Below are 26152 nucleotides of genomic sequence, written 5' to 3'. Positions count from 1 at the left end.
CTTTGGTCTCACTTCCTCTTCACATATCCCTCATCCACCCTACTAAGTGAAACATTTAAGGTAGGAAGGTTTGGTTTGGTTTTTTTTTTTGGTACTGGGGAACAAACTCACCTTGCGCTTTCGAGGCAGGTGTTGGAACCACTGAGCTAAATCCCCAGCTCTGTTTTTTTGTTTTGCAACAGGATTTCCCTGTGTTGCCTAGGCTGGCCTCAAACCTCTCCAGTCAAGCTATCCTACCTGAACCTCCTGAGTGGCTGGGACTGCTGGAGTGCGGCAACGTGCAGGCTTAAAATAGGACCTTGAACTCGCAGTGATCCTCCTCCCTCACCTCCTGAGTGCTGGGATTACAGGCATATAAATAGGCTTTAAAGCCAGCTCTTGGGAAGCTGAGGCAGGATTGCCACGAGTTCAAGGCCAGCCTGAACTATATAGGGAGACCCTGTCTCAAAAAACATAAATAAAATAGTCTTTAGTCAGACATAGTGGCCCACACTTCCTGTCCTAGCACCCCGGAGGCTGAAGCAGGATTGCTTCGAGTTAAAATGAGGCCAACCTGGGCTACATAGCTTAACATCCTGAACTACACAGCAAGAACCTGTCTCCAAAAACAAGAAAAGTCCTTGCCAGGCGTGGTGGGCCCATGCCTGGAGGATCACCATGAGTTCCAGGCCAGCCTGAACTACAAAGTGAGACCCTGTCTCAAAAAATAAAGAGGTTTTTTTTTTGGTTTTTTTTTGGTACCGGGGATCGAACTCGGATCCTTGCGCTTGCGAGGCAGGCGGCAGAACCGCTGAGCTAAATCCCCGGCCCCAAAATAAAGGTCTTTAATCTGGCATCAGGGTGTGTTAACTTTATGAAGCTTGTTGTAAATTTGTGCATTTTTCTGGGAGAAAGTCATGACTTTCAGTGGAAGGCCACATACTCTCCCTTGCTCCCCCCCCCCCCAGATTTAAAAACTGACTTAAACGAAATTGTAGTCTTTTGCCAAGTTCATTTCATGTTTACTGTTAAATGTAGACCAGAAGACTTATTTTTCATTCCTTAATGGGCAGCTATCCAAGAGCCCAGGAACCCCATAATGTCTCAGGTGTAAGAAAGAAGTAAAACAAGGAGTTTGAAAAGAATGCAGGCGCACCATGACCAACGTAAGTGGGGAGGCCAGGTCATAAGCACAATAGTGACTTTGCGTGCCCCTAGCCGGGTCTGGCCCTTGAGTCCGAGCGTGAGACGCGGGAGAACATAGCACCGAAGTGAGAGCAGTGGCGAGCCAGGTAGCGCTCAGACTCGTGCAGGCGAGGCGGTGATTTCCGCCGGAAGATGCCCCCTTTTCGGCCCCGCGCAGGGCAGACTGGGAGTGGCGGGTAGGTGGGGCTCTGGAGCCGCCCGCTCTCCTGCCGGCATGGACCTGGGCATTGTTACTCGGGTTCTGTTGACAGGCAAGACACTCCTCTCTTACGTCCCAGCCCCTCTGCTCTCAACCTGTGATCATTTAGTGTCTGTTGGCTTGTCCCGCCTCTTTACCCCGAACCGCACCACCCACAGCCCTCGGCGTAGCAAGAACCGCCCCTTACGGAAGCCGAGGCGGACGGTCAGAATCCGGAAGAAAAACAACCAGGAACTAGTGAGGCGTTGAAGACCTGCTGCCCGAGGGGTTGCTCGGGAGGGGATCACCTTAGCCAGGGAGACGCGAGCCTGCTGGGCCTCTGCGTGGGGATGATGGCCGCTGTGAGGCAGCGGAAGCTGTCTGCGGCAAAAGAGATGAAACTCAGGTAAGGAGGACATCTGCGAGTGGGCCGGCCTGGCCGGGGAAAATCTTACTGCACCCCTATAGAGATTGCGGTCCTCTGGGAAGAACCAGACAGGACGGGCCCACTACATGGTTGCTCCTGATTTGGAAGCCCATTTACATCCTTCCAGACCAATGTCTGGATTATATAGGATCTGTGACGCGCGCATTCCCTAAATTTAGGGTCCGGAGCTCGTTCCCGCTGGGGCGTCCGGAGCAAGTGACCCTATTGGCCTTTGGAGAAGACACCTGTGCTAGGATATTAAGAACATAATGCATTCGCCCCTTAGCCCTAGACTAGAAGTTTTACTCCTACTTTTCAAAAATCAGTACATACACCTTGGGAGCTGCCTAATCCGGAAATAAAAATCAGATTTAGGTAAGTTCTTTTAATGAACTCATGCTTGCACTCATTCCTGGTCTCATGCTTGCTTTTTCACGAGGAACAACGTAATCACCAACTTAGTGTAAGTCACGATGCACGAATTTACTGCTAATCTCAGACTTGAGAGTGGGGACAAGAAATCCCGACTTTTGTTCTCCATCCAGGAAGAACAAGTCCCTGGGGAAACAAGGAACCTTTGAGTTAAAGGGCTGCCTTCCTTAATCCTCTGTTGGACAGCAGGGGGAGATCGTAAACAAATGAAGTAAGCAATCTCACAGTTCCAGAGAAGATGGTTTTTGCATTATTTTGTTTACGTTCAAGGGAGAGGCAGGAAGTTGCTTAAAGACGGCCAAGAATTTTTTCAAGTCATGCTTTTTAGGACATGGACCTCTAAGAACAAGGTCTAGTGGAGAAGACATGTTTTGAAACAACCTGCCCTTCCAGGCCCCCTTTACCCTCCCCTGGCCCCATTCTGGATCTTCATTTGCTTCACTCTTTCTCATAGTGTTCTTGAGATTTACAGGAATTTTGGTGGCTGTTCTTGATCTCTTCAGGGTCTGTACCTCCTGCCTGATCTGTACTCAGCATAGTCTGGCTCGCCTTGGAGTGTTGCTGGAATTATTCAGTTAAACAGTTCTGCAAACCCAGCGTAGTGGCGCGAGTCTGTAATCCCAGCACTAGGGAGCTGAGGCAGGAGGATGGACACAAGTTTGAGGCCAGCCTTGGCTACATAATGAGTTCAAGGCCAGCCTGAACTACATAGTGAGACCATGTCTCAATCCCCCCCCCCCAAAAAGCTCTTCACGTCTCTTTCCTCTGACAATATAGAGTATCATTGAAAACCACGGATCTAGTTCTTTTGTATGAAGCTGAGATGGATAATGTTACCCAATTAACGACTTTTCCCAAGAGAAGGTAGTATCTTGAGAGAGATGTTGAGAAACTGGTTACTTAGATGCTTCTCAGGCTCCCTGAAGGGCTTGGTGGAATTTGTTGAGCTACAGGGATCTGCAAGGAAGGGAATGTAATGTTGTTATCTCTGCTATTTTTTTTTAATTTTTTTTCAGAAACAAGGGTCGAACTCAGGACCTTGTGCTTGCCAGGCAGGCACTGGTGCCACTGAGCTAAACCTCCGGCCCTATCTCTGTTATTTTTGAAATTCCCTTGTCCTAGTAGCTTGAGGCCTCTCACAAGGTACAATCTGAACCTGAACCCTGGGATCTTCCTGGTGGTCTTAGGAACCCCTGAGTTGATGTGTGAGGCCAAAAAGTTGTTAACTGAGCCATAGACAATCACTGAAGTGTAAAGGGCTTGAGAAGCTGATGAATTAATAAATTCTTGGCCATCCAGTCTCTCCCCTTTCCTTTGTCTAACCAAAAGCCTGTGGGTTTTTGGCAGCTCTGCTGTTATTGGCAGCACCAGTGCAGCTGTGGGCCTGCATGGAGAATCCAGTCCAGGGTAGATTCCTACTTCAGGGGATAAAAGTGAAGACAAAGGGCTTATAGTCCATTGCTCCTTCTCCTACCACCAGATGCAGAAACACATTTGCCATTATTATGCAGCGGATCGTTGTACAACCATTAGTAGGCCTACACCTTTGTCCATTATCTGGACAAGATCTTGTCACTTTTCCTCCATAACTTCCCTTTGCATCCCTTCCACAGCATTCATGTTGTAACATGGAATGTGGCCTCTGAAGTACCCCCTCTAGACCTCAGTGACCTGCTTCAGTTGAATGACCCAAACCTGAATCTGGACATATGTATCATTGGGTAGGTCACTACAGGGCCCTTTCACTCATCCTTCTAATCCTGTGGGAAACTTCTCTAACTTACCTTCCTTGCTGTGGAGTCAGAAGGCAGAGTGTTTTCAGCCTCTCTTGTCTTGCATCAGCAATGGCCAGAAATTGGATACCAGCAGCCAAACAGCTGGGGGAGGGAGAAATCATGGCCATCAGAACTAGGGTGAGAAAGTCTGGTGGGGGGCAGTACTAAATGTCTTTGGGAGAGGTGGTATTCTCCTCTGACCTGGGGTGGTCAGTTTGCAGGAAGTGAACTCTGGGATCATAAGCCTCCTTTCCAACACTGCCTTTGAAGACCCATGGAGCAGCTTCTTCATGGATGTGCTTTCCCCTCTGAGCTTCGTCAAGGTAACTTACAAGTTCGTGGGTGATGAAGAAAGTGTCCCCTCCACTGCCCTGCATTGTTTGGCTATGTGTTCCCCACACTCCCACTCAGCTATTCTTGCTGTTTCCCATTTATTAAAAGGTTTAAGGGCTGGGTATTTAGCTCAGTGGTTCTGTCGCCTGCCTCGCAAGTGCAAGGGCCCGAGTTTGATCCCCGGTACCAAAAAAAAAAAAAAGCCATAGGATTCATTTAAAAAAAATAAAAGGTTTAAGCCTCACTCTGCCTGGCTTCTTGGGGCTCTTGCCTGCCTTGTGCCTTTCTAAGGTTTCTAGATCTAAGCTAGGACTGTAGGAGTTACTTTCACAGCTGTTTGTTATCTTGGGAGAATTCCTAGTGCAGGTGGAGCCAAGATTACTGACACCAGAGTACCTACTTCTGCCTCACCCTACAGTTTCTACTCACTGCCCAGCCTGAAATCTCTGAGTATAATAATTGCTACCACTTATGGAATGCTTATTTGATACTGAAGATTAAAAATAAACTTTTTTTTCCCTCCCCTGCACTGAAGGTTGAACTTAGGGCCTTAAGCATGCTAGACAAGTACTGTATCACTCAGGTACATCTCTAGCCCTTTTGTAGATTTTATTTTGAAGCAAGGTTTTCCTTAGTTGCCCAGGCTGGCCTTGAATTTGTGATCCTCCTACCTCAGCCATAAATAAACTTTTCACTTACATTATTTTAAAATCTTAACTCTCTTGAAATGGGGATATTTTGCAGATAAAACTAAGGTTCAGAAATCATATAGGCTATTTGGTATTTGAATCTACGTCTTTCAGACTTTATAGCCCTTTTCTTAAACTACTGTATTTTCTTGCTATACTAATTGTATAGCTTATTAGTGACCTGTAAGGCTTACAGATATCCCATGTCTAATATGTTGATATCAGAAGGTCTCCTCTGATCATAGAGGACATCCAGGTCAAATCTCTAGAGTTCAGGAGGTTAAGATAGGGAGCCAGGTATGGGGGTGCACACTTGTAATCTCAGCACTTGGGAGACTGAGGCAGGAGGATTGTGAATTTAAGTTGGGCTACATATGGAGTTCCAGGCCAGTCTCCAATATAGACCATGTCTGGTTTAAAAAAGAAAAATTGGCTGGGCATGGTGGGACACATTGTAATCTCAGCGCTCAGGAGGCTGAGGCAGAAGGATCACCACACATTCAAGGTCAGCCCTAACTACACAGCAATACCTTGTTTCAAAAAAATAAAAACAAAGTTAAAAAAAAAAAAAGAAAGGGAAGATGGGTATGGTGGAAAAGGTTCTTAACCTGAGGGACCAGTATACTTTGGTAAAACTTTAGACCTTAGTAGAATCCGCAGAATCCTCCATTTGCTGGGTCTTCTTGTTTCTGCTTCGTACTCTAAGGGATGAAATGTGTTCCTACTCACAGCACTTAGTTTATAACTTCTTGGAAATCCCAAAAATCTTTTTGTTTCTTCCCAGGTGACTTCTGTTCTTCATTTTGTTACCCAGGGCTAGACGTGTGGCTGAGTAGTAGAGTGGTAGCCTAGCATGCACAAAGCCCTGAGTTCAGTCCCCAGCACCTGGGTGGGGGCTTAATGCTGTTACCCTACTTTCCCTGAGGGTGCTGGAGCAAGACGTATACATGTTTGAAGGAGAAGAAGTAATATAAGATTTAGTCCTTGGTTCCGCAGCCTACCTCGCAAGTGCAAGTTCCCAAGTTCAATCCCCTGTACCAAAAAAAAACAGATTTAGTCCTCCTGCAGGAGGATTGCCACAAGTTTGAGTCCAGCCTGGGCTACCTAGTGAATTCAAGGCCAACTTGAAGCATACAGTGAGACCCAATATCAAAACAAAACAAAAAATCACCCCCCCAAAAAAGATTTAGTCCTCCTGCTGAGGCTAGAAAATGCCAGGCTCTGAGGTCTTGTTTGCTTCCTAATCAATCTCAGGCCTCTTCCTGTGGGCTTGGAGCTAAATCCTCATGGAGGGCTGAAACCACCTCTCTCACCATTCACTCCCTTCCCAACAGGCCTCCTTGTGCCTTGGCTAACTGGCAGGGCTTGGTAGGATGGAACTGAGCCAAGGAAATTAGCTCAGCTTGTGGTAGGGATACAACCCATTCCACCCAGGTGGCCTCCCAAGGTCAGGAGGCCTGCCTGAGGGCCAAGCACCCAGAATGGATGCCATGCCTTGCCCCAGCCAAGAATTGAGGTTCACAGGCAAGCCCTGTTTACGGCCTATTTGAGTAGAGTTTTGCCACCAATAGGTTGAGAAGCCTGGGCTGACCACTTTTGCTGTTCCAGGCCTTCCCACTACCTCCTGCCAGTTCCTTCTTTCACACCTCCTACTTCATTTCCTCTAACTGGAATTTCCCCTAAAGTCTCCTGTTTTTCCCCACACCCCCAAGCTTTCTCTCAGTCTGACTCTGTCATGCCCCCAAGCCCATCCTCCCTGCCCCTTACTTCCTCCTGTTCCTTGACAAAGTAGAATAGTCTTCAGGGTGCAGCCCAGTGCCCTAAAGCTGGCCTCTTGAGTTAAGATTAAGCTCAAATCTGTTCGTGTTTATCAGATGCCCGTCCTTACCGTGGGAGTCAGTCCCTCCTCGTGGGAGTCCAGCCCAAGTGGGGGTGGAGGGTGATGTTGAGGACATACTTGTAGCAACCTCTGGCCAACCTCTGGCCAACCTCAGGTTCTTAACGCACCCCTCCCCCAGCGCTGAGTTTGGGATTCCCCCCTGCTTTGACTTCCACTGTGCTAGGGTTCCTAGCCTGTGGGATCAAGTTTCATAATTCCTGGAAGGCCACAGTACACTCCCCACCCGGGGATTTCCTCCTTGGCCTCTGCACCTCCTGCTCCGGAAACGACCACTTAGATGATGGGTGTAGACAGCCTGAACCTGAGAGAGGGTCACTGGCTGCAGCCCATTCCCACCCCACCCCACCCCCTGCAGCTGCAGATAGTGGCATTTTGGCAGTCCAAGAATAGGACTACTAGTTCCTTAGTCTCCCTGAGCCTCAGACCCACATCTGCAAAACAGACAGTGACTCTTTAGATGATTGATGAAAAGCTTAAGTGAGATCAAGTACTTTAGTAGATGTTAGTTATTCTCCCAGACCTGCAAACATACGTGCTTCATACTTTCTGTCATCCCCAATGCATTGCCTTCATGGACATTCAAATGCACACAGTCTAGTTACTTTTTGCGGGGGGGGGGGGGGGGGAGTGACCTTTTCTTTACTGTTTTCTCACTGAGGTAGAACGTGCAGAAAGGAAGTGTACATCTGGGTGTATATGCTTGGATGGTGGTACATGCTTAGATGCACTTGGGAGGCTGAGGCAGGAGGATTACAAGTTCAAAGCCAGTCTGGGAAAATTAGTGAGGCCCTATATCAAAATAAAAGGGGTGGGCTGGGGATGAAGTTCAGTAGTAGAGTGCTCACCTATTATGTGTGAGGCCCTGATTCTACCCCCAACATCTCCCCCAAAAGAAAAGTACAATCTGCCGGAGTTTTACACAATAATACATACCCATGTTACCATGAGTGAGGTAAAAATACAGAATGAAAAAAAATACAGAATGTTTCTATTATTCTAAATGTCTCTCTCTGTTCCCTCCCTGCATTTATGTACTTTTTTTTTTTTTTTTGTACCGGGGATAGAACTTGGGTCCTTGCGCTTACGCAGCAGGCGGCAAAACCACTGAGCTAAATCCCCGGCCCTCATTTATGTACTTTTAAGACCAGACAGTAGCCTATGCCTGTAATCCCAGCTACTTGGGACACTGAGGCAGGATGATTGCAAGTTTAAGGCCAGACTGGGCAACATAGCAAGGCCACATCTCAGGAAAAATAAAAAATAATTCTTGAACCAAAAAATAATAGCTATCAGTTCTTCCCAGCATCTGTGACATAGTATTATTGCTGCCCTATCAAGGAGACAATAGACTGAGATCCTTGCCAGTACCCAAGGATCTCAGGGCAGCATCAGTGAGAGGAGCACCTAGGCATGTGTACAGTTAGGACTGAAGAGTCGGTGCCCTAATAATGGCAGGAGTTCCTGGCAGCTTCGGCTTTTCTCCCTTCTACCCCCAAGCCCAACAGCAAAAAGTGAAACCTATGCTCCCAGAATGAACCTGCGGAATAGAAAGGAAAGGAGTAAAACTCTGAGATTCAAACTGGGGTACTGTAGACCCTGGGATAGGCGTTGCACGTGGCTTGGGCCTCCGCAGAGTGCCTAGCACCAGGCCTGGCAGGAGTACACTCAGCATGTGCAGTTCAGTGAATGACTTTTGACCTTGTTCTCCTACAGATCTCCCACGTCCGAATGCAGGGGCTCCTCTTAATGGTCTTTGTCAAGTACCAACATTTGCCCTTCATCCAGATCCTCTCTACAAAATCTACCCCTACTGGCCTCTACGGTTACTGGGTAAGGGTTGAGCTGGGAAGGGTGGGGAGCCTTAGAGCTGAGCAAAAGAAAGAAGAAATGAAATGAATCTTGGTACTCCATCTAACCCAGTACCTTGTGTACCCATTTTGCCTCAAAGAGGGATGGACATCCCTGAGACCCCAGACTGGGTGGACTGGGTACTGTACATGGAGAGCTTACCTTAGGAAGCTTTGTGTATCCCTGACAGATCCTGCTGAAAGTGAGACTACCTCCCTCAGGCCTGGGGAGGGGAAAGGTTCCAAGCTAGAGTAGCATACCACCCTTCTGTCCACCTGTCCCACCAGGGGAACAAAGGAGGAGTCAACATCTTCCTGAAACTTTATGGCTACTATGTCAGCATCATCAACTGCCACCTGCCTCCCCACATGGCCAACAATGATCAGCGGCTGGAGCACTTTGACCGGATCCTGGAAATGCAGAATTTTAAGGGACACGATGTCCCCAACATCCTGGACCATGAGTGAGCATGGAGCCGCAAAATGTCACCCTGCCCTATCTCCATGCCAACCCCATCTCTGTTTCCTAGCTAGTCAGTAGTGCTTTCTCTCCCACCCTGTCCCTAGGCCCTCCCCTGATGTCCCATCTACTGACCTACCCAGCTTTGCATGCCTGGGGTCCCTTTTCTTCAGTCCCTGTGTCCTGCCTAGAAACCCTGGATACTTCTAACCACCCCAGGTCAGGGACCTTGTGGTAAGCCACTCATGGTAGCACACACCTGTAATGCAAGCTACTCAGGAAGCTGAGGCAGGAAGATCATAAGTTTGAGACCTGCCTCTGCTACATAGCAAGACCCTGTCTTAAAAAACAAAATAATGTAATCCCACCACTTGGTAGCTGAGGCAGGAGGATTATTGTGAGTTCCAGGCCAGGCTGAACTACCGAGTGAGACCCTGTCTCAGAAAGCAAAACAAAACCAAACAAGCAGAAGAAAACCTGGGCCGGAGATTTAGCTCAGTGGCACTGGGCCTGCCTCAAAAGCTCAAGGTCCTCAGTTCAATCCCCGGTACCAAAAAGAGAAAACCTGTAGAAGGGTTATTTCTTAGTATGTGCTGGTGGCCACTTGAGAGGGAGGGAGGAAAGGAAGGCTATAGCTTGTTCTGTATTTTCCATATGCCCCTTTGAGCTGGTCCCTTCAGCCTGAATGATGGTATTGGAGCCATGAGAATAGTCCTGGACCCACGCATGTCCCGAGCCTCTGGCTTCTCACCTGCCCCCTTGAGCTTTCCACTCTCCAGAAGCCCTTGAATTGACCAAACCTGAGTTTCCTGTTGCTCCCCACTTCTCTGACCTCATCACACACCCTCAGGCTGCCTTCCTTTCTTTCTAAAGCCTCATTCTCTGGTTTGGAGACATGAACTTTCGGATCGAGGACTTTGGGTTGCACTTTGTTCGGGAATGCATAAAAAATCAGTGCTACAGTGACCTGTGGGAGAAGGATCAGGTACCAAGCAAAGAGAGGGTCCCAAGGGTGCCCTGAGCCCGCTATGGTGGTCCCTGTGAACAGCAGAGGGCATCCCTCGGGTTCCCAGGGCTGTTGTTTCCCCATGAGTAGGGAGGAAGTCTAGCTGGACTGGGGTGGGGCCGCTATCCTGCACATGTGCTCTCCAATAGGGAACCAGGAGGGCTTTGGCCTGCTGTGACCCCACTGCCCATCCACACCCCCTTGTGTCCTTGGCATCTTTGTCATCCCCAATCTTGTTCACCTTCTGAGGATGAGATGCCTTTTGGGGACCCTGGCTATTCAAAGCCTGTTCCCTATGGTCTAAGGACTGCCTGCCATTTGGCAGGCAGCTGCCTTCTCTGGGCCTTCTGGGTCACGTGTCCAGGATTCAGCTGCTGGCCGGGGTGGGGGTGGGGTAGGGGCGACTGAATGGACTGAGGCAGCACTGGGACAGTGAGAAAATGGAGTGTGGTCCTGGGTCAAGACTGGGGAAACAGGGACTCTGTTTTTATCTGCAGCTCACCATTGCCAAGACACATGACCCACTGCTCCGGGAGTTCCTGGAGGGCCCTCTGCACTTTCCACCCACTTACAAGTTTGATAAGAACTCCAACAACTATGACACCAGGTGAGAAGGAAATGGGTGCCCCAGAAATTGAGTTATGCTAGCCCTAGTGGCCATCAAAGCTGCTGCAGAGTAGTAGTAGAAACAGGAATAGATCCAGCCATCACCTCTCAGGAGTGGCATCTCCTGCTCCCTGCATGAAGTGCTGACTCTGGGAGCTGTCCTACATTGTCCTCAGAGCAGAAGGGGAGGCTGGTGCTAGCAAGGGAAGGGGGAGGGGTGGGGGGGTTCCTGACATAGTGGGGAAGGTGTGTCAGTATTCTGGGAACCCCTGCCCCATTTCCTAGGAACTTCTGGTCCCCAGTTAGGGGCAGAAAGCTTGGCTCAGGTGGTAACTGACAGTAAGTACCACTGCCCAGCCTGTGAGGCAGTCAGATACTATGTGCGACATGAAGAGGTAGTGGAGAATGTTATGGTGAACAAGGCGGAGACAGTGCAGTAAACCAGTCAGGTATGGTGATACACGTCTATTCCCAGCTATTTGGGAGACTGATGCTGGAGGTTCACTTGAGCCCAGGAGTCTGAGGCCAGCCTGGGCAACCTAGTGAGACCCTTTCTCAAAAACCAACAAAATCAGAAACAATCCATCTAATGCTGCCCTTCTTCAGCTATATAATCTTGGTCACAGTGTTTAATCTTCAGTGTTGCCATCTACAACATGGGGATGATAACACCTCATGGAGTGAGGATTGAATTGAGACCTTGAATGTGCTTAGCCCAAGTGCTCGGCACCCAGTAAGCATGGGTGATAACTGCAGTTCTTATTTATAATCTCAAGTGGTAGGCTGTTTTTTTGGTTTGTTTTATTTTTATTTTTGTTGTTTGGTTTAGGGGTTGGGGGGGATTGTTTTTGGTTTTTGTTTTTTGAGACAGGGTCTTGCTATGTAATTCAGGCTGGCCTTAAATTAACTATGTAGCCCAAGCTGGCCTCAAACTCGCTGCAATCCTCCTACGTCAGTCTCCCAAGTGCTGGGATTACAGGTGTCTGTACCACACCCAGTATCAGGTGGTAGTTTTACTGAAAACATTTCTAAGAAACTGAGGAGGAGCCAAGTAACCAAAACTTGAGGCTTACACAGAGAGTCAAAAGCAGCTTTGGCAACAGGTTCCTTACCCAATTTAGAGCATGGACCCTAGTCTCTTCGAAGAAAAGTAGAACCCCTTATGTTTTAGGGAGCTGCTAATTTCACCCAGATCAGCTTCTTCATTCTTTCTAGCAAGATTGTCTTATGAAAGAGGTGGGAGATGCTTATGGGATGTCTTCACAGCAGGACAGGGCAGAAGGCTGAACTGTAGGCTTGTTTCTGGAAATGGTATGGCAGAGCCAGAATGCACTTGCCAAGGAAAGAGAGAGAGGGCAGGCCATTTCAGGAGTGTGGAGCAAGATGGGATGGGGCCACAGCCAAGGCTGTCCACACAAGAGGAAGCAGTGAACACTGGAGACTTGATCTAGCCTAGGCAACAGAGCAGGCGGAAAAGGAGGTAAGAGGGCAGGCCCTGGCCACAGCTGCAGGGAGCCTGCCTGTCTCTACAGCCATCCATTGGAAATGAAAGTCAGCTGGGCTGTAAGTCCTCAGTGGAACTGGCCAGGGCCTTGGAGGCTGGAACTTCTACCACTGGATGCAAAACCTCAGTCACAGGGTGAAGATTAAGTCAGTAGTAGAGCCCTTGCCTGGCATGTGCAAGGCCCTGGGTTCAATCACCAGTACTACCAAAAAAAGAAAAAAGAGGGGGGAGGGACACCAAAAGAAAAAAGAAACCTCATTTGCCGTGTGGTCGGGAGTCCCTTTCTCACAGGGTACAACTGGGAGACTGCCAGTAGACTGTAAGTCCTTGAAGCCTTGAAGCAGCTGGGTCTGGGCTGCAGTTGGCAGAGTCTGACAAGGTCCATTGGGCCACAGATGGTAAAGGCTCAGGTGGCTCAGCTAGTGGTGAGCTGGGACTCAGACGCAGCTGGACTCTGTAGCACTTTCCTATAGCCTGTAGTGCCTCAGAATTCACAGCTAGGGGGTGGAGATGTAGTTCAGTAGTAGAGCACGTGTTTAGCCTGAGTGAGGCCCTGGATTTGATCCCCAGCACTGGAGAAAAAAAAGGTTCGGGCCTGGGATTTAGCTCAGTGGTTTCGCTGCCTGCTTCGCAAGCGCAAGGACCCAAGTTCGATCCCCAGTACCAGAAAAAAAAACGGTTCACAATCACTCTTGCCTCGCTTACCATGTGCCTGGAATTGTACAAAAGACTTCATCTGCATCATTTCACTTAATTCTTAACATATCCTCATCAGGTAGATACTATTGTTACTGACTTAATGCAAATAAGAAAAATGAGTCTCAGGGATTGTCTAAGCTAGGTAGTAGCAGACTTTGGAACAGAGCAAGAATTTGAACCCAAGTTCTTCTGACTCCAGACCCATGAGCATTCACTGCTCCTTCCCCTTGCTTGAAACTGAGAGAATGAAGGACTGTCTGAGTAGAAACAGGGGAACCATAACTGAAATATTCCTGAAAAACAGAAACATCCCTGGGTAATCAAACTGTTAATTCATCTGAAACCCCACTTCAGACACTGTCTTTCCTCGGAAGCCTTTCTTAGTCGTCCTTCCCCATTTCACTGAGTTTGTCTCCTACCCTGTGCTGCCACCAGGCCTTGCACACATCATGTTCCAGTGGTGCTTTTAAGACTCACTGTGACTTTCTTGGTATACTATGAATGCCCTGAGGGCAGAAATTGGACCATCCCTAGTATGAAGGCAGTGTCTGGCATGTGTTTAAATTGGGAGCCTTAGAGGACAAAAAGAAAACTCATGATACTTAAACCAGTCTGGCATAGGGACCCACCCATGCAGTAAGATCCAAAGAAATGCTGTTGAGCTGGCTGGGGATTTAGCTCAGTGGTTCTGCTGCCTGCCTTGCAAGCACAAGGACCCGAGTTCGATCCCCAGCACCAAAAAAAAAAGAAAAACTGCTGAGTTGAGGAGAAGGAGGTTTCTAGAACTACAGAAGCACCAAAGGAGGTTGGCAGCTAAAGCCAGGAGAGCTCAATCAGATGCTTCAAGGAGAGTACCTTTTTTGGTTTGTGGTGCTGATGATTAAACCCAGGGCCTCTTGCATCACAGGCAAGCTCTCTACTGCTAAGTTACACCCTACCCCAAAGAAAACATTGAGGAGGAAGCAGGGTTGGAGGGTAGAAGAGGGTCAGGCATTCCAGTCAGTCAGCAGCACTGACAAGAGGCACCTTGAGGGGAGCCTGACACAGCAGGGCCCCTGGCCTATCCAGTTGTACAAAGTGACTGTGGGCAATTGGTGTGCAGGGCATGGTGTGCAGCTTTGACCTGCCATTTCAGTATCCTTGAGCCAAGATGTAATGAGAACAAGGTCAGCTCCATTACAGGGGAGGGTGGAAGGACTAAAGGCAGGGAGGGAAATCCTGTTAGAGTCGGAGATTGCATTAGGGTTTGGTTACAGTCACCATTATAACACAGACGACCTCTTACTAGACAATGAATAGAAGGTATTATGATCAAATCTACTCAAGCTTTGTGTCCCAGAGACTTTTAAGTCCCTGATGGGTTAATTCTGGTCCAGAATTCTATTAGACATTTTGAAGCCATTTATAGGGAGCTAAAGAGAGAAGTGCTTTTGGACCCAGAAATTGAGTACATCATTACTTTGGGGTCAATAGATTGGTTCCAGGGCCGGGGATTTAGCTCAGTGGTTCTGCTGCTTGCCTTGCAAGCCCCAGGTCCTGAGTTCGATCTCTGGTACAAAAAAAAAAAAAAAATAGATTGGCTCCAGGAGGGAAGACTATTTTTTTTTTGGTACCGGGGATTGAACTCAGGACCTTGTGCTTGTGAAGCAGCCACAATGCCACTGAGCTAAATCCCTGGCCCTGGAGACTCTTAACAGAATCTTACAGAGTTTAGCCAGGTGTGGGGGCACATGCCTATAAACCCAGCACCCAGGAGGCTGAGTCAGGAGGATCACCGCAAGTTCCAGGCCACCCTGAACTACATAGCGAGACCCTGTCTCAAACAACAAAATAAAAAAAAAAAAAAGAATATTATAGAGTTAATTGGTTTTAACTTTTTGAAAGCAAAGGCATGTTCATTTATCTCAAAAACTGTAATGTACAGTATGCATGCATGTATTCTTTGCACTTGGGAGGCTGAGGCAGGAGGATCACTTGAGCCAAGAGTTAAGAGACTAGCTGGAGGAATATAGCCAGACTGGGGATAGCCAGACCAGGGGTGGGGGTGGGGGGGGTGGCAATCTCAGAAACATTTCCAAAAAGTGTTACTGAAGCTCTGTTCTCATGATGCAAACTATGGGACAGTTCTTGCTGCTTGAGCCAATTCAGCAGGGCTAGTTGGGGGCAGGTGGGAACAGGTGGGGGCAGGGGAGATAGTGGAGTACAGTGGAAGGGCCACAGGTTTCATAGACTGTGCTGGGCAAGCATCCAGCTTCCACCTGGACAGGATAGCGTCTATCAACTGCAGTTTCCTGCCCTAGAAGAAGAATGTGGCATGTAAGGCAGGATTGTTGTAAAGACTGAAACAGTCCCTGAGACACCTATCACAGGGCCTAGTACATAGGAGGACCCACTTTGTAGTTATTATGAATAATGGAAAAGTAGGAAAATGAGTATACACTGCTTTTTTGTTGTTCTAGGGATTAAACCCAGGGCCTTGGCCCTGAGCTGCATCTTCAGCCCTGTTTTTTTTTGGCACTGGGGATTGAACTCGGGACCCTGCGTTTTCGAGGCAGGCAGCGGAACCACTGAGCTAAAACCCCGGCCCCATCCAGCCCTTTTTAAATTTTTGTTTTGAGACAGAGCCCTGCTAAATTGCCTAAGCTGGCCTATAACCTATAGTCCTCCTGCCTCAGCTTCCCAGAGTGCTGAGATTACAGGCATGAACCACCACACCTGGTTTATGCAGTTTTTTGAGATAGGGTCTTGCTGTTTATCCCAGGCTAGTCTCAAACTCATGCTCTTCCTGCCTCAGCCTCCTGAGTGCTGGGATTACAGTTGTGTGCCACCATGTCTGGTTTATATGCTGAGTCTGAACTCAGTTACTTTCCTTTTTGTTTTCTGCTTTTGTTGGTCAGACAAGCTACTCAAGGGGCTGAGGGTGTTGCTTAATGGTAGGACACTTGTCTACCATCCACAGGGCACTGGGTTTGATATCTAGCATTGGAAAAAAGGGGGAAAACCCTAGGTGGGAGTGGTGGCATCCGCATCAGTAATTCTATCTACTCAGGAGCCAGAGGCAGAAGGAACACAAGTTCAAGGCTAGCCTAGGCAATTTAGCAAGATTCTTTTTTTTTTTTTGGTACCGGGGATCGAACTTGGGACCTTGCACTTGCAAGCTAGGCACCGGAACCACTGAGCTAAATCCCCACCCCCCATATATATATTTTTAAGGACTAGGGTTGTAGCTCAGTGGTGCAACACTTGCCTAGCATATGTGAGGCACTGGGTTCAATCCACAGTCTTCAAAAGGAGGAAAAACTAAAGACCCTTATAGATCCTATTTTTTATCATCTCCTCAGTTGCCTGGCAACCAGTAAGTCTTGGTGAAAAGAATGAACGATACAGGTGCCCAGTGTTGAGCCTGGGCCAGGCCACAGAAAAGGAAAGAGGGTGAAAGGTCCCAAGGAAGAAAGAAGGACAGGCTGTGGTCAGAACTCAGGGAGGTTCCTGATGTGACAGCAGGTCTGGGCTCTGAACCAGCACAGAGAAATTAAGGAGAGGTTGATTTTTTAAAAGAAAGACAGTGCCTTCATGTTTGTTACCAGCTTTTGAGCATCGCTAGGCACCTAATGTCCAAGATGAATCAGGGACCTCTAGTAGTCTCTGGGATGGGAATGTCACACTCTGGTGTCCCTGAGTACTCCTCAGAAGAATGAAAGTTAGGGGGGAAAACCCAGGAAGCTCTGAGGCAGATTGTGGTGGAGCCAGCCTTACAGTTTCTTGACCACTCCCTTGATGAGCCTTAACTTCTTTCTTGCTCACAATTGGTCTTTGAAGTAAGTGCAGTTATCACCTCATCTTACAGTTGAAGAAAGTGTAGCTAGAGCACTGCAGTCACTTGCCTAGGGGCACATAGCTCTGAATTACTAGGACAGAACTCTCCCCTAGCCAGTGTCTGAATCTAGAATGAGTTCACCCAGACACCATATTTAGTCACTGGAAGATAGTACTGCTGCTTAAATGACAACAGTCCACTGGAAATGTTTATTTAAAATAGTAATTGTGGAGCTGGGGATTTAGCTCAGTGGAGCCACACCCACCTGGCAAGGACAAGGTCCTGAGTTTGATCCTCGGTACCAAAAAAACCAACAAAAAATAGTAATTGTGGGGCCGGGAATTTAGCTCAGTGGTTCTGTCACCTGTCTTGCAAATGCAAGGACCCAAATTCGATCCCCGGTACCAAAAAAAAAAAATAGTAATTGTCTGCGGGGATTTAGCTCAGTGGTTCCTCTGCCTGCCTTGCAAGTGCAAGGTCCTGAGTTCGATTCCTGGTACAAAAACCAAACAAACAAAAAACAAAAAATAGTAATTGTCACCTGCCTCGAAAGCGCAAGGTCCTGAAAAAAAAAAAAGTAATTGAATAAAGCAAGAGACAAAAACAATGTTTCAGAGTGATTACAGATACATGGGACTGTATACATAAAGATTGGAGGGTATTTTTGGGGGGAAAAGGCCACTGAAGATTGAACCCAGGGTCTTCATGCTGAGCTATGCCCCCAGCCCTTTATTTCTTATATTGAAACAGGGTCTCACTCAGTTACCCAAACTGGGCTGAATTTATGATCCTCCTGCTTCACCCTCCCAGAGTGCTGAGATTACAAGCCTGTACCACCATGCCTGACCAGAAGGGCATTTTTTTCAGGAGAAAGATTGAACTTGTAGGTATTTTATTTTATTTTTGAGATAGGGTATGCTCTGTAGTCCAGGCTAGCCTTGAACTGAATATGTAGCCCAGGTTGGTAGTTTTGTTTTTTTAGATGAGACTTCATTATGTTGCTTAGGCTGGTCTTGAACTCCTGGGCTCAAGGGATCCTCTTGCCTGAGTTTCCAGAGTAGCTGTGACTACAGGCATGTGCCACTGTGCCCAGCAGAACTTATGGTTTTGCAGGTGGGCAGTTGATGAGTGCCCATGTGCTGGTGTCTGTACTAAGGCTAAGGATACCTAGTAGGCTCCAAAAGCTAGTCCTTGTCTTAAAAGTTAAGATGAGGGGTGGGGATTTAGCTCAATGGTTGCACCGCCTGCCTCGCAAGCGCAAGGACCTGAGTTCGATCCCCGGTGCCAAAAAAAAAAAAAAAAAGTTAAGATGCTTCATAACTCTAGGCTAGAAATTATAGGAGGTAAGGATCAATACAGGGAGTTTACATAACAAGTACAAAAACACAGCCAGAGGACTGGAGATTTAGCTCAGTGGTGCCACGCCGGCCTGGCAAGTGCAAGGTCCTGGGTCCCATCCCCGGTACCAAAAACAACAAAGCAGCTAGCAAGAAGAAATGTGTTCTAGAATTCAGAAAGACTTGAATAGCTGTTGTTTACAATTACCTATCATATGTTTCATAAAACCTGGAATGGTTGGCCATGGTGGTGCATGCCTATAATCCCAGCACTTGGGAGGCTGAGGCAGGAGGATCGCTGTGAGTTTGAGGCCAGCCTGGGCTACATAGTGTGTTCAAGGCCAGCCTGAACTACACAGTGAGATCCTGTTTAAAAAAAGAAGAAGATGTGGAAGGGAAGAGATCAAAATATCTAAACATAAAGAAATGATAAGAAAGGAGGCTTGAGGGGGGAATAGGATAAAATTAAAATAAAATTTATTTTTTTAAAAAAAGGAATAAGGGGGCTGGGGATTTAGCTCAGCAGTTTTGCCACCTGCTGCGCAAGTGCAAGGACCCGAGTTCGATCCCCGGTACCAAAAAAAAAAGGAATAAGGGTCCGGGGATTTAGCTCAGTGGTTTTGCCGCCTGCTGCCCAAGCACAAGGACCGGAGTTCCATCCCCAGTACCAAAAAATAAAATAAGGAAGAGGAAATGCTAATTACCCTGATGTGATTAATACCCTGTCTGCAAGATGTTGGACTATCACACTGAAACCCCTTAATATGGAAAAATTATATATGTCATTAAAATATTTAAATACATACTAACTTTAAGTAGTATAAATATATTCATGTTGACTATTTAGAGATCTTTTGTTGTCATTACTCTCCATCCTTTGATAAAATAAATATATCCTTAAAAGGAAAATAAAGCTTCGACACTAACTGATGCACTGACTTGGAGACAGAAAATTACAGTATAATGTACTCATATAAATACCAGTATCAAATGCTTTGGAAGCAGGAAGATGAGGTCAGAAGTAGCTGTATGACAGAGGCAGTGTTGGAATTGAACTTCAGGTAAATAAGGGTGTTCCAGGCAGCAAAAACTACAAATCCAGGGGTGATTCATTTTCAGGTTCCCCCTTCTGTCTCTCTTAGACAGAAGCTATCTCAAATTTTCCCTACTCTTTTTCTTTGGTACTGGGGATCGAATTCGGGACCTTGCGCTTGCGAGGCAGGCAGCGGAACTACTGAGCTAAATCCCCGGCCTGCCTACTCTTTAAAAACAAAAACAAAAAAAAGCTACAAATGCAAAGGTCCAGAGTTTTGAGAAGGGTGGCCAGGGTAGTATGATTTGCAGGAGATGGTGGGAAGTGAAGTAGGACAGGGGAGGTCTGATTCCTGAGCCCCTTGAAAGCCCTTCTTGGGGACTTGTTCCTTATGGTGGAAATAGTGAAGACCCTGAAAGGTTTTTTTAATTTGATGGTTTTTGGGGGTTTTTGTTGGTTTTTGTGCTGAGGGTAGAACCCAGGGTGTGTAATCCTTAAAATTTTAAAGTAGGAAATCATCTGATCTGCTTTACTACTCTGGGAAAAGGGATCTTCAGGCAGGCTTGGTGCCACACCAGAAATCCAAGCAGAAGCCTGAAGCAGGAGGTTGTCAAGTTTGAGCCCAGCCTTGGCAACAGCAACTTAGTGAGACCTTGTCCTCAAAACAAAACAAAAAACAACTGGTAATGTAAGGTAGTGTGAAGACCCTGGTTTCAATCCCCAGTAGTAAGAAAGGGAAAAAGAAACTGGGTATGTGTGTGGTGGCACACACCTGTAAGCCCAGCACTCAGGAAGCTGAGGCAGGAGGATTCCTGCAAGTGACCCCAGCTTGGGCCACATCTTGCGTTCAAGACCAGCCTGTACTACATGTCTCACAAAAAAAAGGAAAGGAAAGAAAAGAAAAGAGATTGTTCACCAAAGGGGAAGAACCCAGAAACACCAACTAACCTCACTTTCCAGCCCACAGTGATTCCAGGACTTGGCCTATGACTTACCTCCATTTGGAAGGGCAGAGCCTTGAGACCTAGATGGCCTTAGCAAATACCCTAATAGCTCCTTAGGCAGGGCTGGGTTAGGGGCAGAGACTTGTCTGTCTTTTGAGTGACTTCAGTTACTTAGAAGAGGAAAGCATTTGTCTCTAGGGGGCCCTATGGCCCCTCATCTTCTCAGGGAAGCTGTAAGTGAAGAGCAAGGTGGGAGGTCTCTCAGGTCACTTTTGACAATAAAGAGTCATAGTGGCTAAGGTCTGTTGATCTTGTTTTGCACCAAGCGCAATGCTAAACATTTCAGATGCTTTAACTCATCCGAATCAGCAACGGAAGAAATTTATTTTTGTTAGTACTGGGGATTGAACCTAGATCCTTCACATTAAGCTACATCCTCAGCTCCTTTTAAAATTTTGAGACAGGGTCTCGCTAAGTTGCCCACGCTGAGCTGGAACTTTAGATCCTCCTGCCTCATCCTTCCAGAGTCCTGGGATTACAGGCATTTGCCACCATACCCAACTGAGGTAAAAGTTATTATTTCCATTTTGCAGGTGAGGAAGTAAGTTGTAAGAGAAGTTAGCTTGGTAGTCAAGAGCACATGCCCCCTGGCCTTGAGTCCTGGCTCCACCACAGGTGAGGAAGTAAGTTGTAAGAGAAGTTAGCTTGGTAGTCAAGAGCACATGCCCCCTGGCCTTGAGTCCTGGCTCCACCACTTAGTTTCTCTACCATACTGTAAAGGGTGAATGATAATGGTACTAATGATAGGCACACAGTAAGCATTCTCCAGATGCTTTCCTTATTTTTCCTACAGTCACACCTTTAGTAGGCAAGGAAGCCAAATTCAAACTCTCACCTTCTTTGATCTTATGGTGCTTTGGTGAAAGAAAGAAAAAAAATCCTTGAAATAGAATGTATGAGTCACAATTTGATTTATCTAAACATGCTAGGCAGAGGGTCCTTGACTACATCTGACAGAGGCTAGCACTCTAGATTCTGTCTGGCACCCTCTTGCTTGCTGCCACCCTGTAGCTCTGGCATAGGGGTCTTTTGGCTACTGGTAGATTGAAGTTAGGGGCCCCAAAGGCTCATGGGGTTATTCATTCCTGCTCTCAGGCCAACCCTTTCTTCTGTCCCTGTTCCTCTTCCCCACACACAGTGAGAAGAAACGTAAGCCTGCATGGACCGACCGCATCCTGTGGAGGTTGAAGCGGCAGCTCCAGGCCCGCTCTTTCACCCCCAGTCTGCCAGCCCCCTCCTTTACCTTGTCCCTGAAGAGCTACAAGAGCCACATGATGTACAGCATCAGTGATCATAAGCCTGTCACTGGTACCTTTGACTTGGAGGTGAACTTCTGGGCTGCTTGACACTTGACAGAGGAACAGCTATGCAGGGTTACACCCCCAACCCCCCTGGGCCTGGATTCTGATGCCAGCCAATCCCCAAGGGAGAACTGTAGGAGAACATGATTGCCTTTCCTCCATGGTCAGGTATCTCAGCCCCTCTTAGGAGCTGTTGATGGTTCTCTCTGTGAAAAACGTGTTAAAGCCCTTGTGAATAGGTTTCTATTTCCTCTTGATACTCTCCCTTGGGGCTAATGAGTTTCATTAAGCTTATTACCTACTGTGTGAAATAGAACTTCCTTTTATTCATCCTAAACCTATCCGGATCAGGTTGCAGGAGGAGTTCCCTCCTCCTCATATATTGCCATCTATTTATATATTGATCAAGAGAGTGCTGACCTCCTTTAAGCCACTGGCCGTCCCTCAGCCTTTGGATTTTCATACCAATTTCTGGATCCTTACACCATTTAGTCCTTCCACATGTTTATATCCATTCTTACCAGTATTGCCTGGATTGGGCCCTTTGAGTCAGAAATGCTAGAGGCCTGAGAACAGCTGGCTGGATTCTTCAGCCTCTCAGCACCTCCCTTCTCCTTCCATCTTCAGCACTTGGCTCCCTGTGTCACCCACCTGGCTCTCAGCCCCATTCTCCCTGGCAGGGCCAGCTACTCCCCTGACAGGTTTTTGGCCTTTTTTCTGCCTGGCCAGCTAAGGTCATCTAGGGTAGCTTAGTGGAGTTCTATGCCCACCCCTCTAGCTGCCCCCTCTCATCTCACTGTATTGGAAGAATACATTGAAGAGTTACTTTAGAGGAGGGAATGGTGTTACAGGATTTCAACCCACTTCCCACTCCTGTGTGTAGCTGAAGCCATTGCTGTCTGTCCCACTGATCACCATGATGGCTGAGGGCCTGTGGACCATGGAAAATGAAATGTTGATCAGCTACTCCTCAACTCCAGACTTCCTCAGCAGCCCCTGGGACTGGATTGGACTGTACAAGGTGATGTGGTGGGCAAGGCTGGCATCCACCACCCACAGCCTCCTGGTTTATCCTTCGTGAGGATTTATGGAATCCGGGTAGTCACTAAAGAGCTTCACCCTCATCCTCCTCAGGGGTCCTCGCCTTCCTAGGGGCTGGTAGGGAAGGGAAGGGAGACATTGTGATGGCCTGTCCCAGCAGTGAGACCATCCTCTCCTTAGGATTTTCCATAAGGTCCCAAGTCCTCTCCAAGCACTAACTGCCCAATTCCCCCTCCTTCCACAGGTGGGAATGCGCCACATTAATGACTATGTGTCCTATGTCTGGGTTGGGGACAACCAGGTCTCCTTCGGTGACAACCTGAAGCAGGTACATCTCCAGCAGGCAGGCTCGTCTGTATGCTACTTTCTTCTGGAAGGAACAGAGTGCTAGATAACTTGTCATTGAGAGCTAAGTGGTGGCCAGGACCCTGGAGCTGACTCCTTGTTCATCCTCCCCTCCAGGTGTACATGAACATCTGTGATATCCCTGAGAATGAAGATCAGTACCTCCTCTGTTATTATAGCAACAATCTGCACTCTGTGGTGGGGATCAGCAAACCCTTCAAGGTAAGAGATGCTGGGGGTAGGGGGTATTATGGTTCCGAGGCCACAGGCTCAGAAGCCAACCCATGACTGTGGAACCCCATCTTTTGGGAATGGGGAAGGTATGGGGGAAGATCTTTGTTCCCACTTCTGCCACCTGTTTTATCCCTGTAGATACCACTTTGCTTCTTTTTGGCAGGGGATCTCCTGGGTGAAGCCCAAGCATGGATCTGAGCCTGGATGGGACGAGTGAATCCAGGGCGGAGGCTACAGCTGGCAGCCAGCCCTCCCTTACCACTGCCAGGATTGCTGGGGGCCCAGCCCCTGAGGAGGCAGCCAAGTACCCGCCACCTCCCCACCTCCCAGGGTAAGCTCTAGCCAGACTCCTTAATCTTGCCAGGCCAGACTACTGGAATTGGCACTTAAAATACAGGTGTTTGTTGCTGAGATATAAGTGAAACCAGCTTGTTTATCAGCATTGAAGACTTTGGAAGGACCCTCCAACATGCATCTCATTTCTTGAACACACAAAAACACACACTCAAATACTCCAGTCCTGCCCAAGCACTCCTGCCAGGCACATGCCCCATCTGGCACAGGCCTGCATTCTTGTCACTCCATGCTGGGCCTCAGGCTGCCTGGAAGGGCTAGATCCTCACATTTCTACAGGCTCCATAGACTGCTTGGCACAAGCAGCATTGGGTTCCAGAAGGCTTGGCATTTTATAGTTTGTCCCAATGGGGTTTGAGCAGAGGGTCTAGGATCCCTGGTTTCAGTAGAAGCAGTATAATTAAGTGGACAGGATGGAAGATCCCCTCACCTACGCTGTTACATAGAGTGAGTGTGAGTAGGTCAGTGAGAGTCTGTGCCAGCACAGCCTTTTCCCTTCACCCTGCATGGAGTTTAACCCAGGAAGTTCCAGAGCCTGTGCAGACAGAATTCCAGGGTGCTGAGTTAGTTTCTACGGGTAAGTCAATTCCCATGACCCCAACTTGCCCTCTTGTGAAGGTTTGACAGGTGTTAGGGGAACTGCAGCCATAGACTTCCCAGATGATCCTTGCCAGTTCAAGCTCATCTGGCTCTCCCCGACCCGCCATCATTAGCCTTTAGCAAGAATCTGCTCCTCTCTCTCAACCCCTTGGAGGCCTAGAAGTAGGAGCAGGTAGGCAGAAGGGAGAGCCAGGATGAAGACATTTTGGGAGACCTGGCCCTGAGAACCTCAGAGATCATTCTCCAGGTGCCCTGTGGACATATCTTCTCCCTGTTCCTGCCAATTACCTTCTGCCAGTAGTGACTCTACAGCCCTTCTCCCAGAAGAAGACACCTCAGAGAACCTGCTCTGTCACTGTCACATCCAATCACCACCTGCGACTGAGAATCAGTCACTCCAGTTGCTCTGTATTCTATATTCTACCCTGGGAGCCATGTGTATGAAGAATTGTCCCCTCGGCCTCTAGCAAGCCATGACTACCTGTGTTCTGTGTCTGTTACATTGGGGGATAATTGGAAATTTGGCTTTTACACTTGTGTGCGACTCCTTGATGATAGGATGGGGGGGCAAGAAATACAGGAATGGGGTCTAGAGACCTGGGTTTGAATCCATGTTCAATCCTACCCTATCTTACCAGATAGGAGCCGCAGTTGTCTGTAAAATACAAATGATTTCAAATGTACCTATTTGCAAGATCATTGCAAGAAAGCAATTAAAACATACATAAACACAAACATCCAGCACTATACTCATGTCTGTATTCTCATTCACATATCCCTGTGCCTGGATCCAGGGCCTCCTGATCCCAGGGGTCCCCATTTCTCCTCTGCACACTTACATCTCCCTTTTATGTGCTTAGTACTTTGTACACTCCTGTCCCAACCTCCTGTTGCAGGGCCCCTCCTTGACTGGGAGCCGTGAGTCCAGCATTGATCGAGAGGCGGAAAAGGGAAGAGGATTGCTCTCCCTCCTCTTGGCCCCAGTCAGGATATGGCTGCCCTGGGCCCACCCCGACCTGCTGGGTGGAAACAGGAAATATGTAAGACTTGGTGTGCACTGGGTTTCTGTGCCTGGCTCCATGGCTGATAAGAGCCATTGTGTGGCCACCGGGATGAGCCTGCCATGGATAGATGTGTTTCCCAGAGGAAGGAAGGAAGCTTTCCTGGCCTTTCCTGGGGGCGGGAGGGGGGCGGGGACAACGCAGGGAGGGAAGGGAAGAGTGTTCCCCGGGGGACTATCCCTGCCTGTAGATCCTCAGTGTCAGTGCCACTGGATACCAGCCCCTCCCATGGCAGCCTCTCCCTCTGGAAAGGTCTGTTTCCCCCATCCACTTCCCCATTCTCACTTCCTATAAGGAATGGCCAGAGACCAGAGTGCTCAATTCCAGGCCAGGAAAGTGTCAGCTGTGATTTAGCAACAATAGGAAAAAACAGGAACACTGGGGGTGTGGGCACTTGGGGGTACAGTCAAAAAGAAGGAAATGGCTGGGCCCGGGATTTGGCTCAGTGGTTCCACCGCCTGCCTCACAAGCACAAGGTCCAGAGTTCGATCCCTGGTACCAAAAAAACCAAATGGCTAGAGGTTTTACACACCCAAGGAACCCAGGACACTCCCCTCCCCCCAGTATTTGAGGCCCCAGAGAAGAGGGATGTCTCCTCACGGTGCCCTCTTGCCTCTCAACAATCCCCTCTAGTTGGGCCAGGATTTAGCTCAACTAAATCCACCTGCCGGTTCCGCTGCCTGCCTGGAAAGCGCAAGGTCCCAAGTCCGATCCTTGGTACAAAAAAAAAAAAAAAAAAAAATCCCCTCTGGCCATCACAGCCTGTCCTGGTCTCTAATAAACCTTTAAAACCTGGGGACAGTGGTGCATGTATGTAGTACAACCCCAGGAGTTAAGAGACCAACTTGGGAAATGTAGCAATACCTCATCTCAAAAAAATAAGGAGCTTACCTCCTGCTCTTCCAAATTTACAGGGACCAGTGAGAGGAGCAGTGCCTATTAGAAAATCCTCTCTCTCGGCTTGGGTGAGAGGATGTGCCCTCG

At 48.0% G+C, this 26152-nt stretch overlaps 1 protein-coding gene and 1 long non-coding RNA gene across 4 annotated transcripts; one reads left to right on the top strand and one right to left on the bottom strand.

The window, feature by feature from the left end:
* Positions 1–1564: 1564 nt before the first annotated feature.
* Inpp5k (inositol polyphosphate-5-phosphatase K) lies at positions 1565–24856 on the top strand. Of its 3 annotated transcripts, none has more exons than XM_013076873.3 (12): positions 1565–1769; positions 3836–3943; positions 4219–4320; positions 8633–8749; positions 9055–9230; positions 10100–10211; positions 10730–10839; positions 21371–21557; positions 22417–22554; positions 22819–22902; positions 23037–23141; positions 23317–24856. In XM_013076873.3, the coding sequence occupies exons 2-12, from the start codon at positions 3932–3934 to the stop codon at positions 23368–23370; spliced, it is 1197 nt and encodes a 398-aa protein (XP_012932327.1). In that variant the 5' UTR covers positions 1565–1769; positions 3836–3931; the 3' UTR covers positions 23371–24856. The 3 variants fall into 3 exon arrangements, with proteins under 3 accessions (XP_012932327.1, XP_004857180.1, XP_021094005.1); XM_004857123.4 differs by having other exon boundaries at positions 1570–1769; positions 4212–4320; XM_021238346.2 differs by lacking the exon at positions 3836–3943 and having other exon boundaries at positions 1629–1769.
* On the bottom strand, positions 3041–7002 carry LOC110344402 (uncharacterized). The gene is made up of 3 exons (XR_002386979.2): positions 6908–7002; positions 4007–4099; positions 3041–3179 (listed from the first exon to the last, which is right to left on the bottom strand). It is a non-coding gene; the product is annotated as an uncharacterized LOC110344402 (long non-coding RNA).
* Positions 24857–26152: the final 1296 nt, after the last annotated feature.

The sequence above is a fragment of the Heterocephalus glaber genome, unplaced genomic scaffold (genome assembly GCF_053883595.1).
Source record: "Heterocephalus glaber isolate CG9 unplaced genomic scaffold, H.glaber_assembly_v1.0 deba00001564, whole genome shotgun sequence".
Classification (NCBI taxonomy): Eukaryota; Metazoa; Chordata; class Mammalia; order Rodentia; family Bathyergidae; genus Heterocephalus; species Heterocephalus glaber.
The sequence above is the reverse complement of the archived record's forward strand: the minus strand, read 5'-3'. Positions and strand labels throughout refer to the sequence as shown.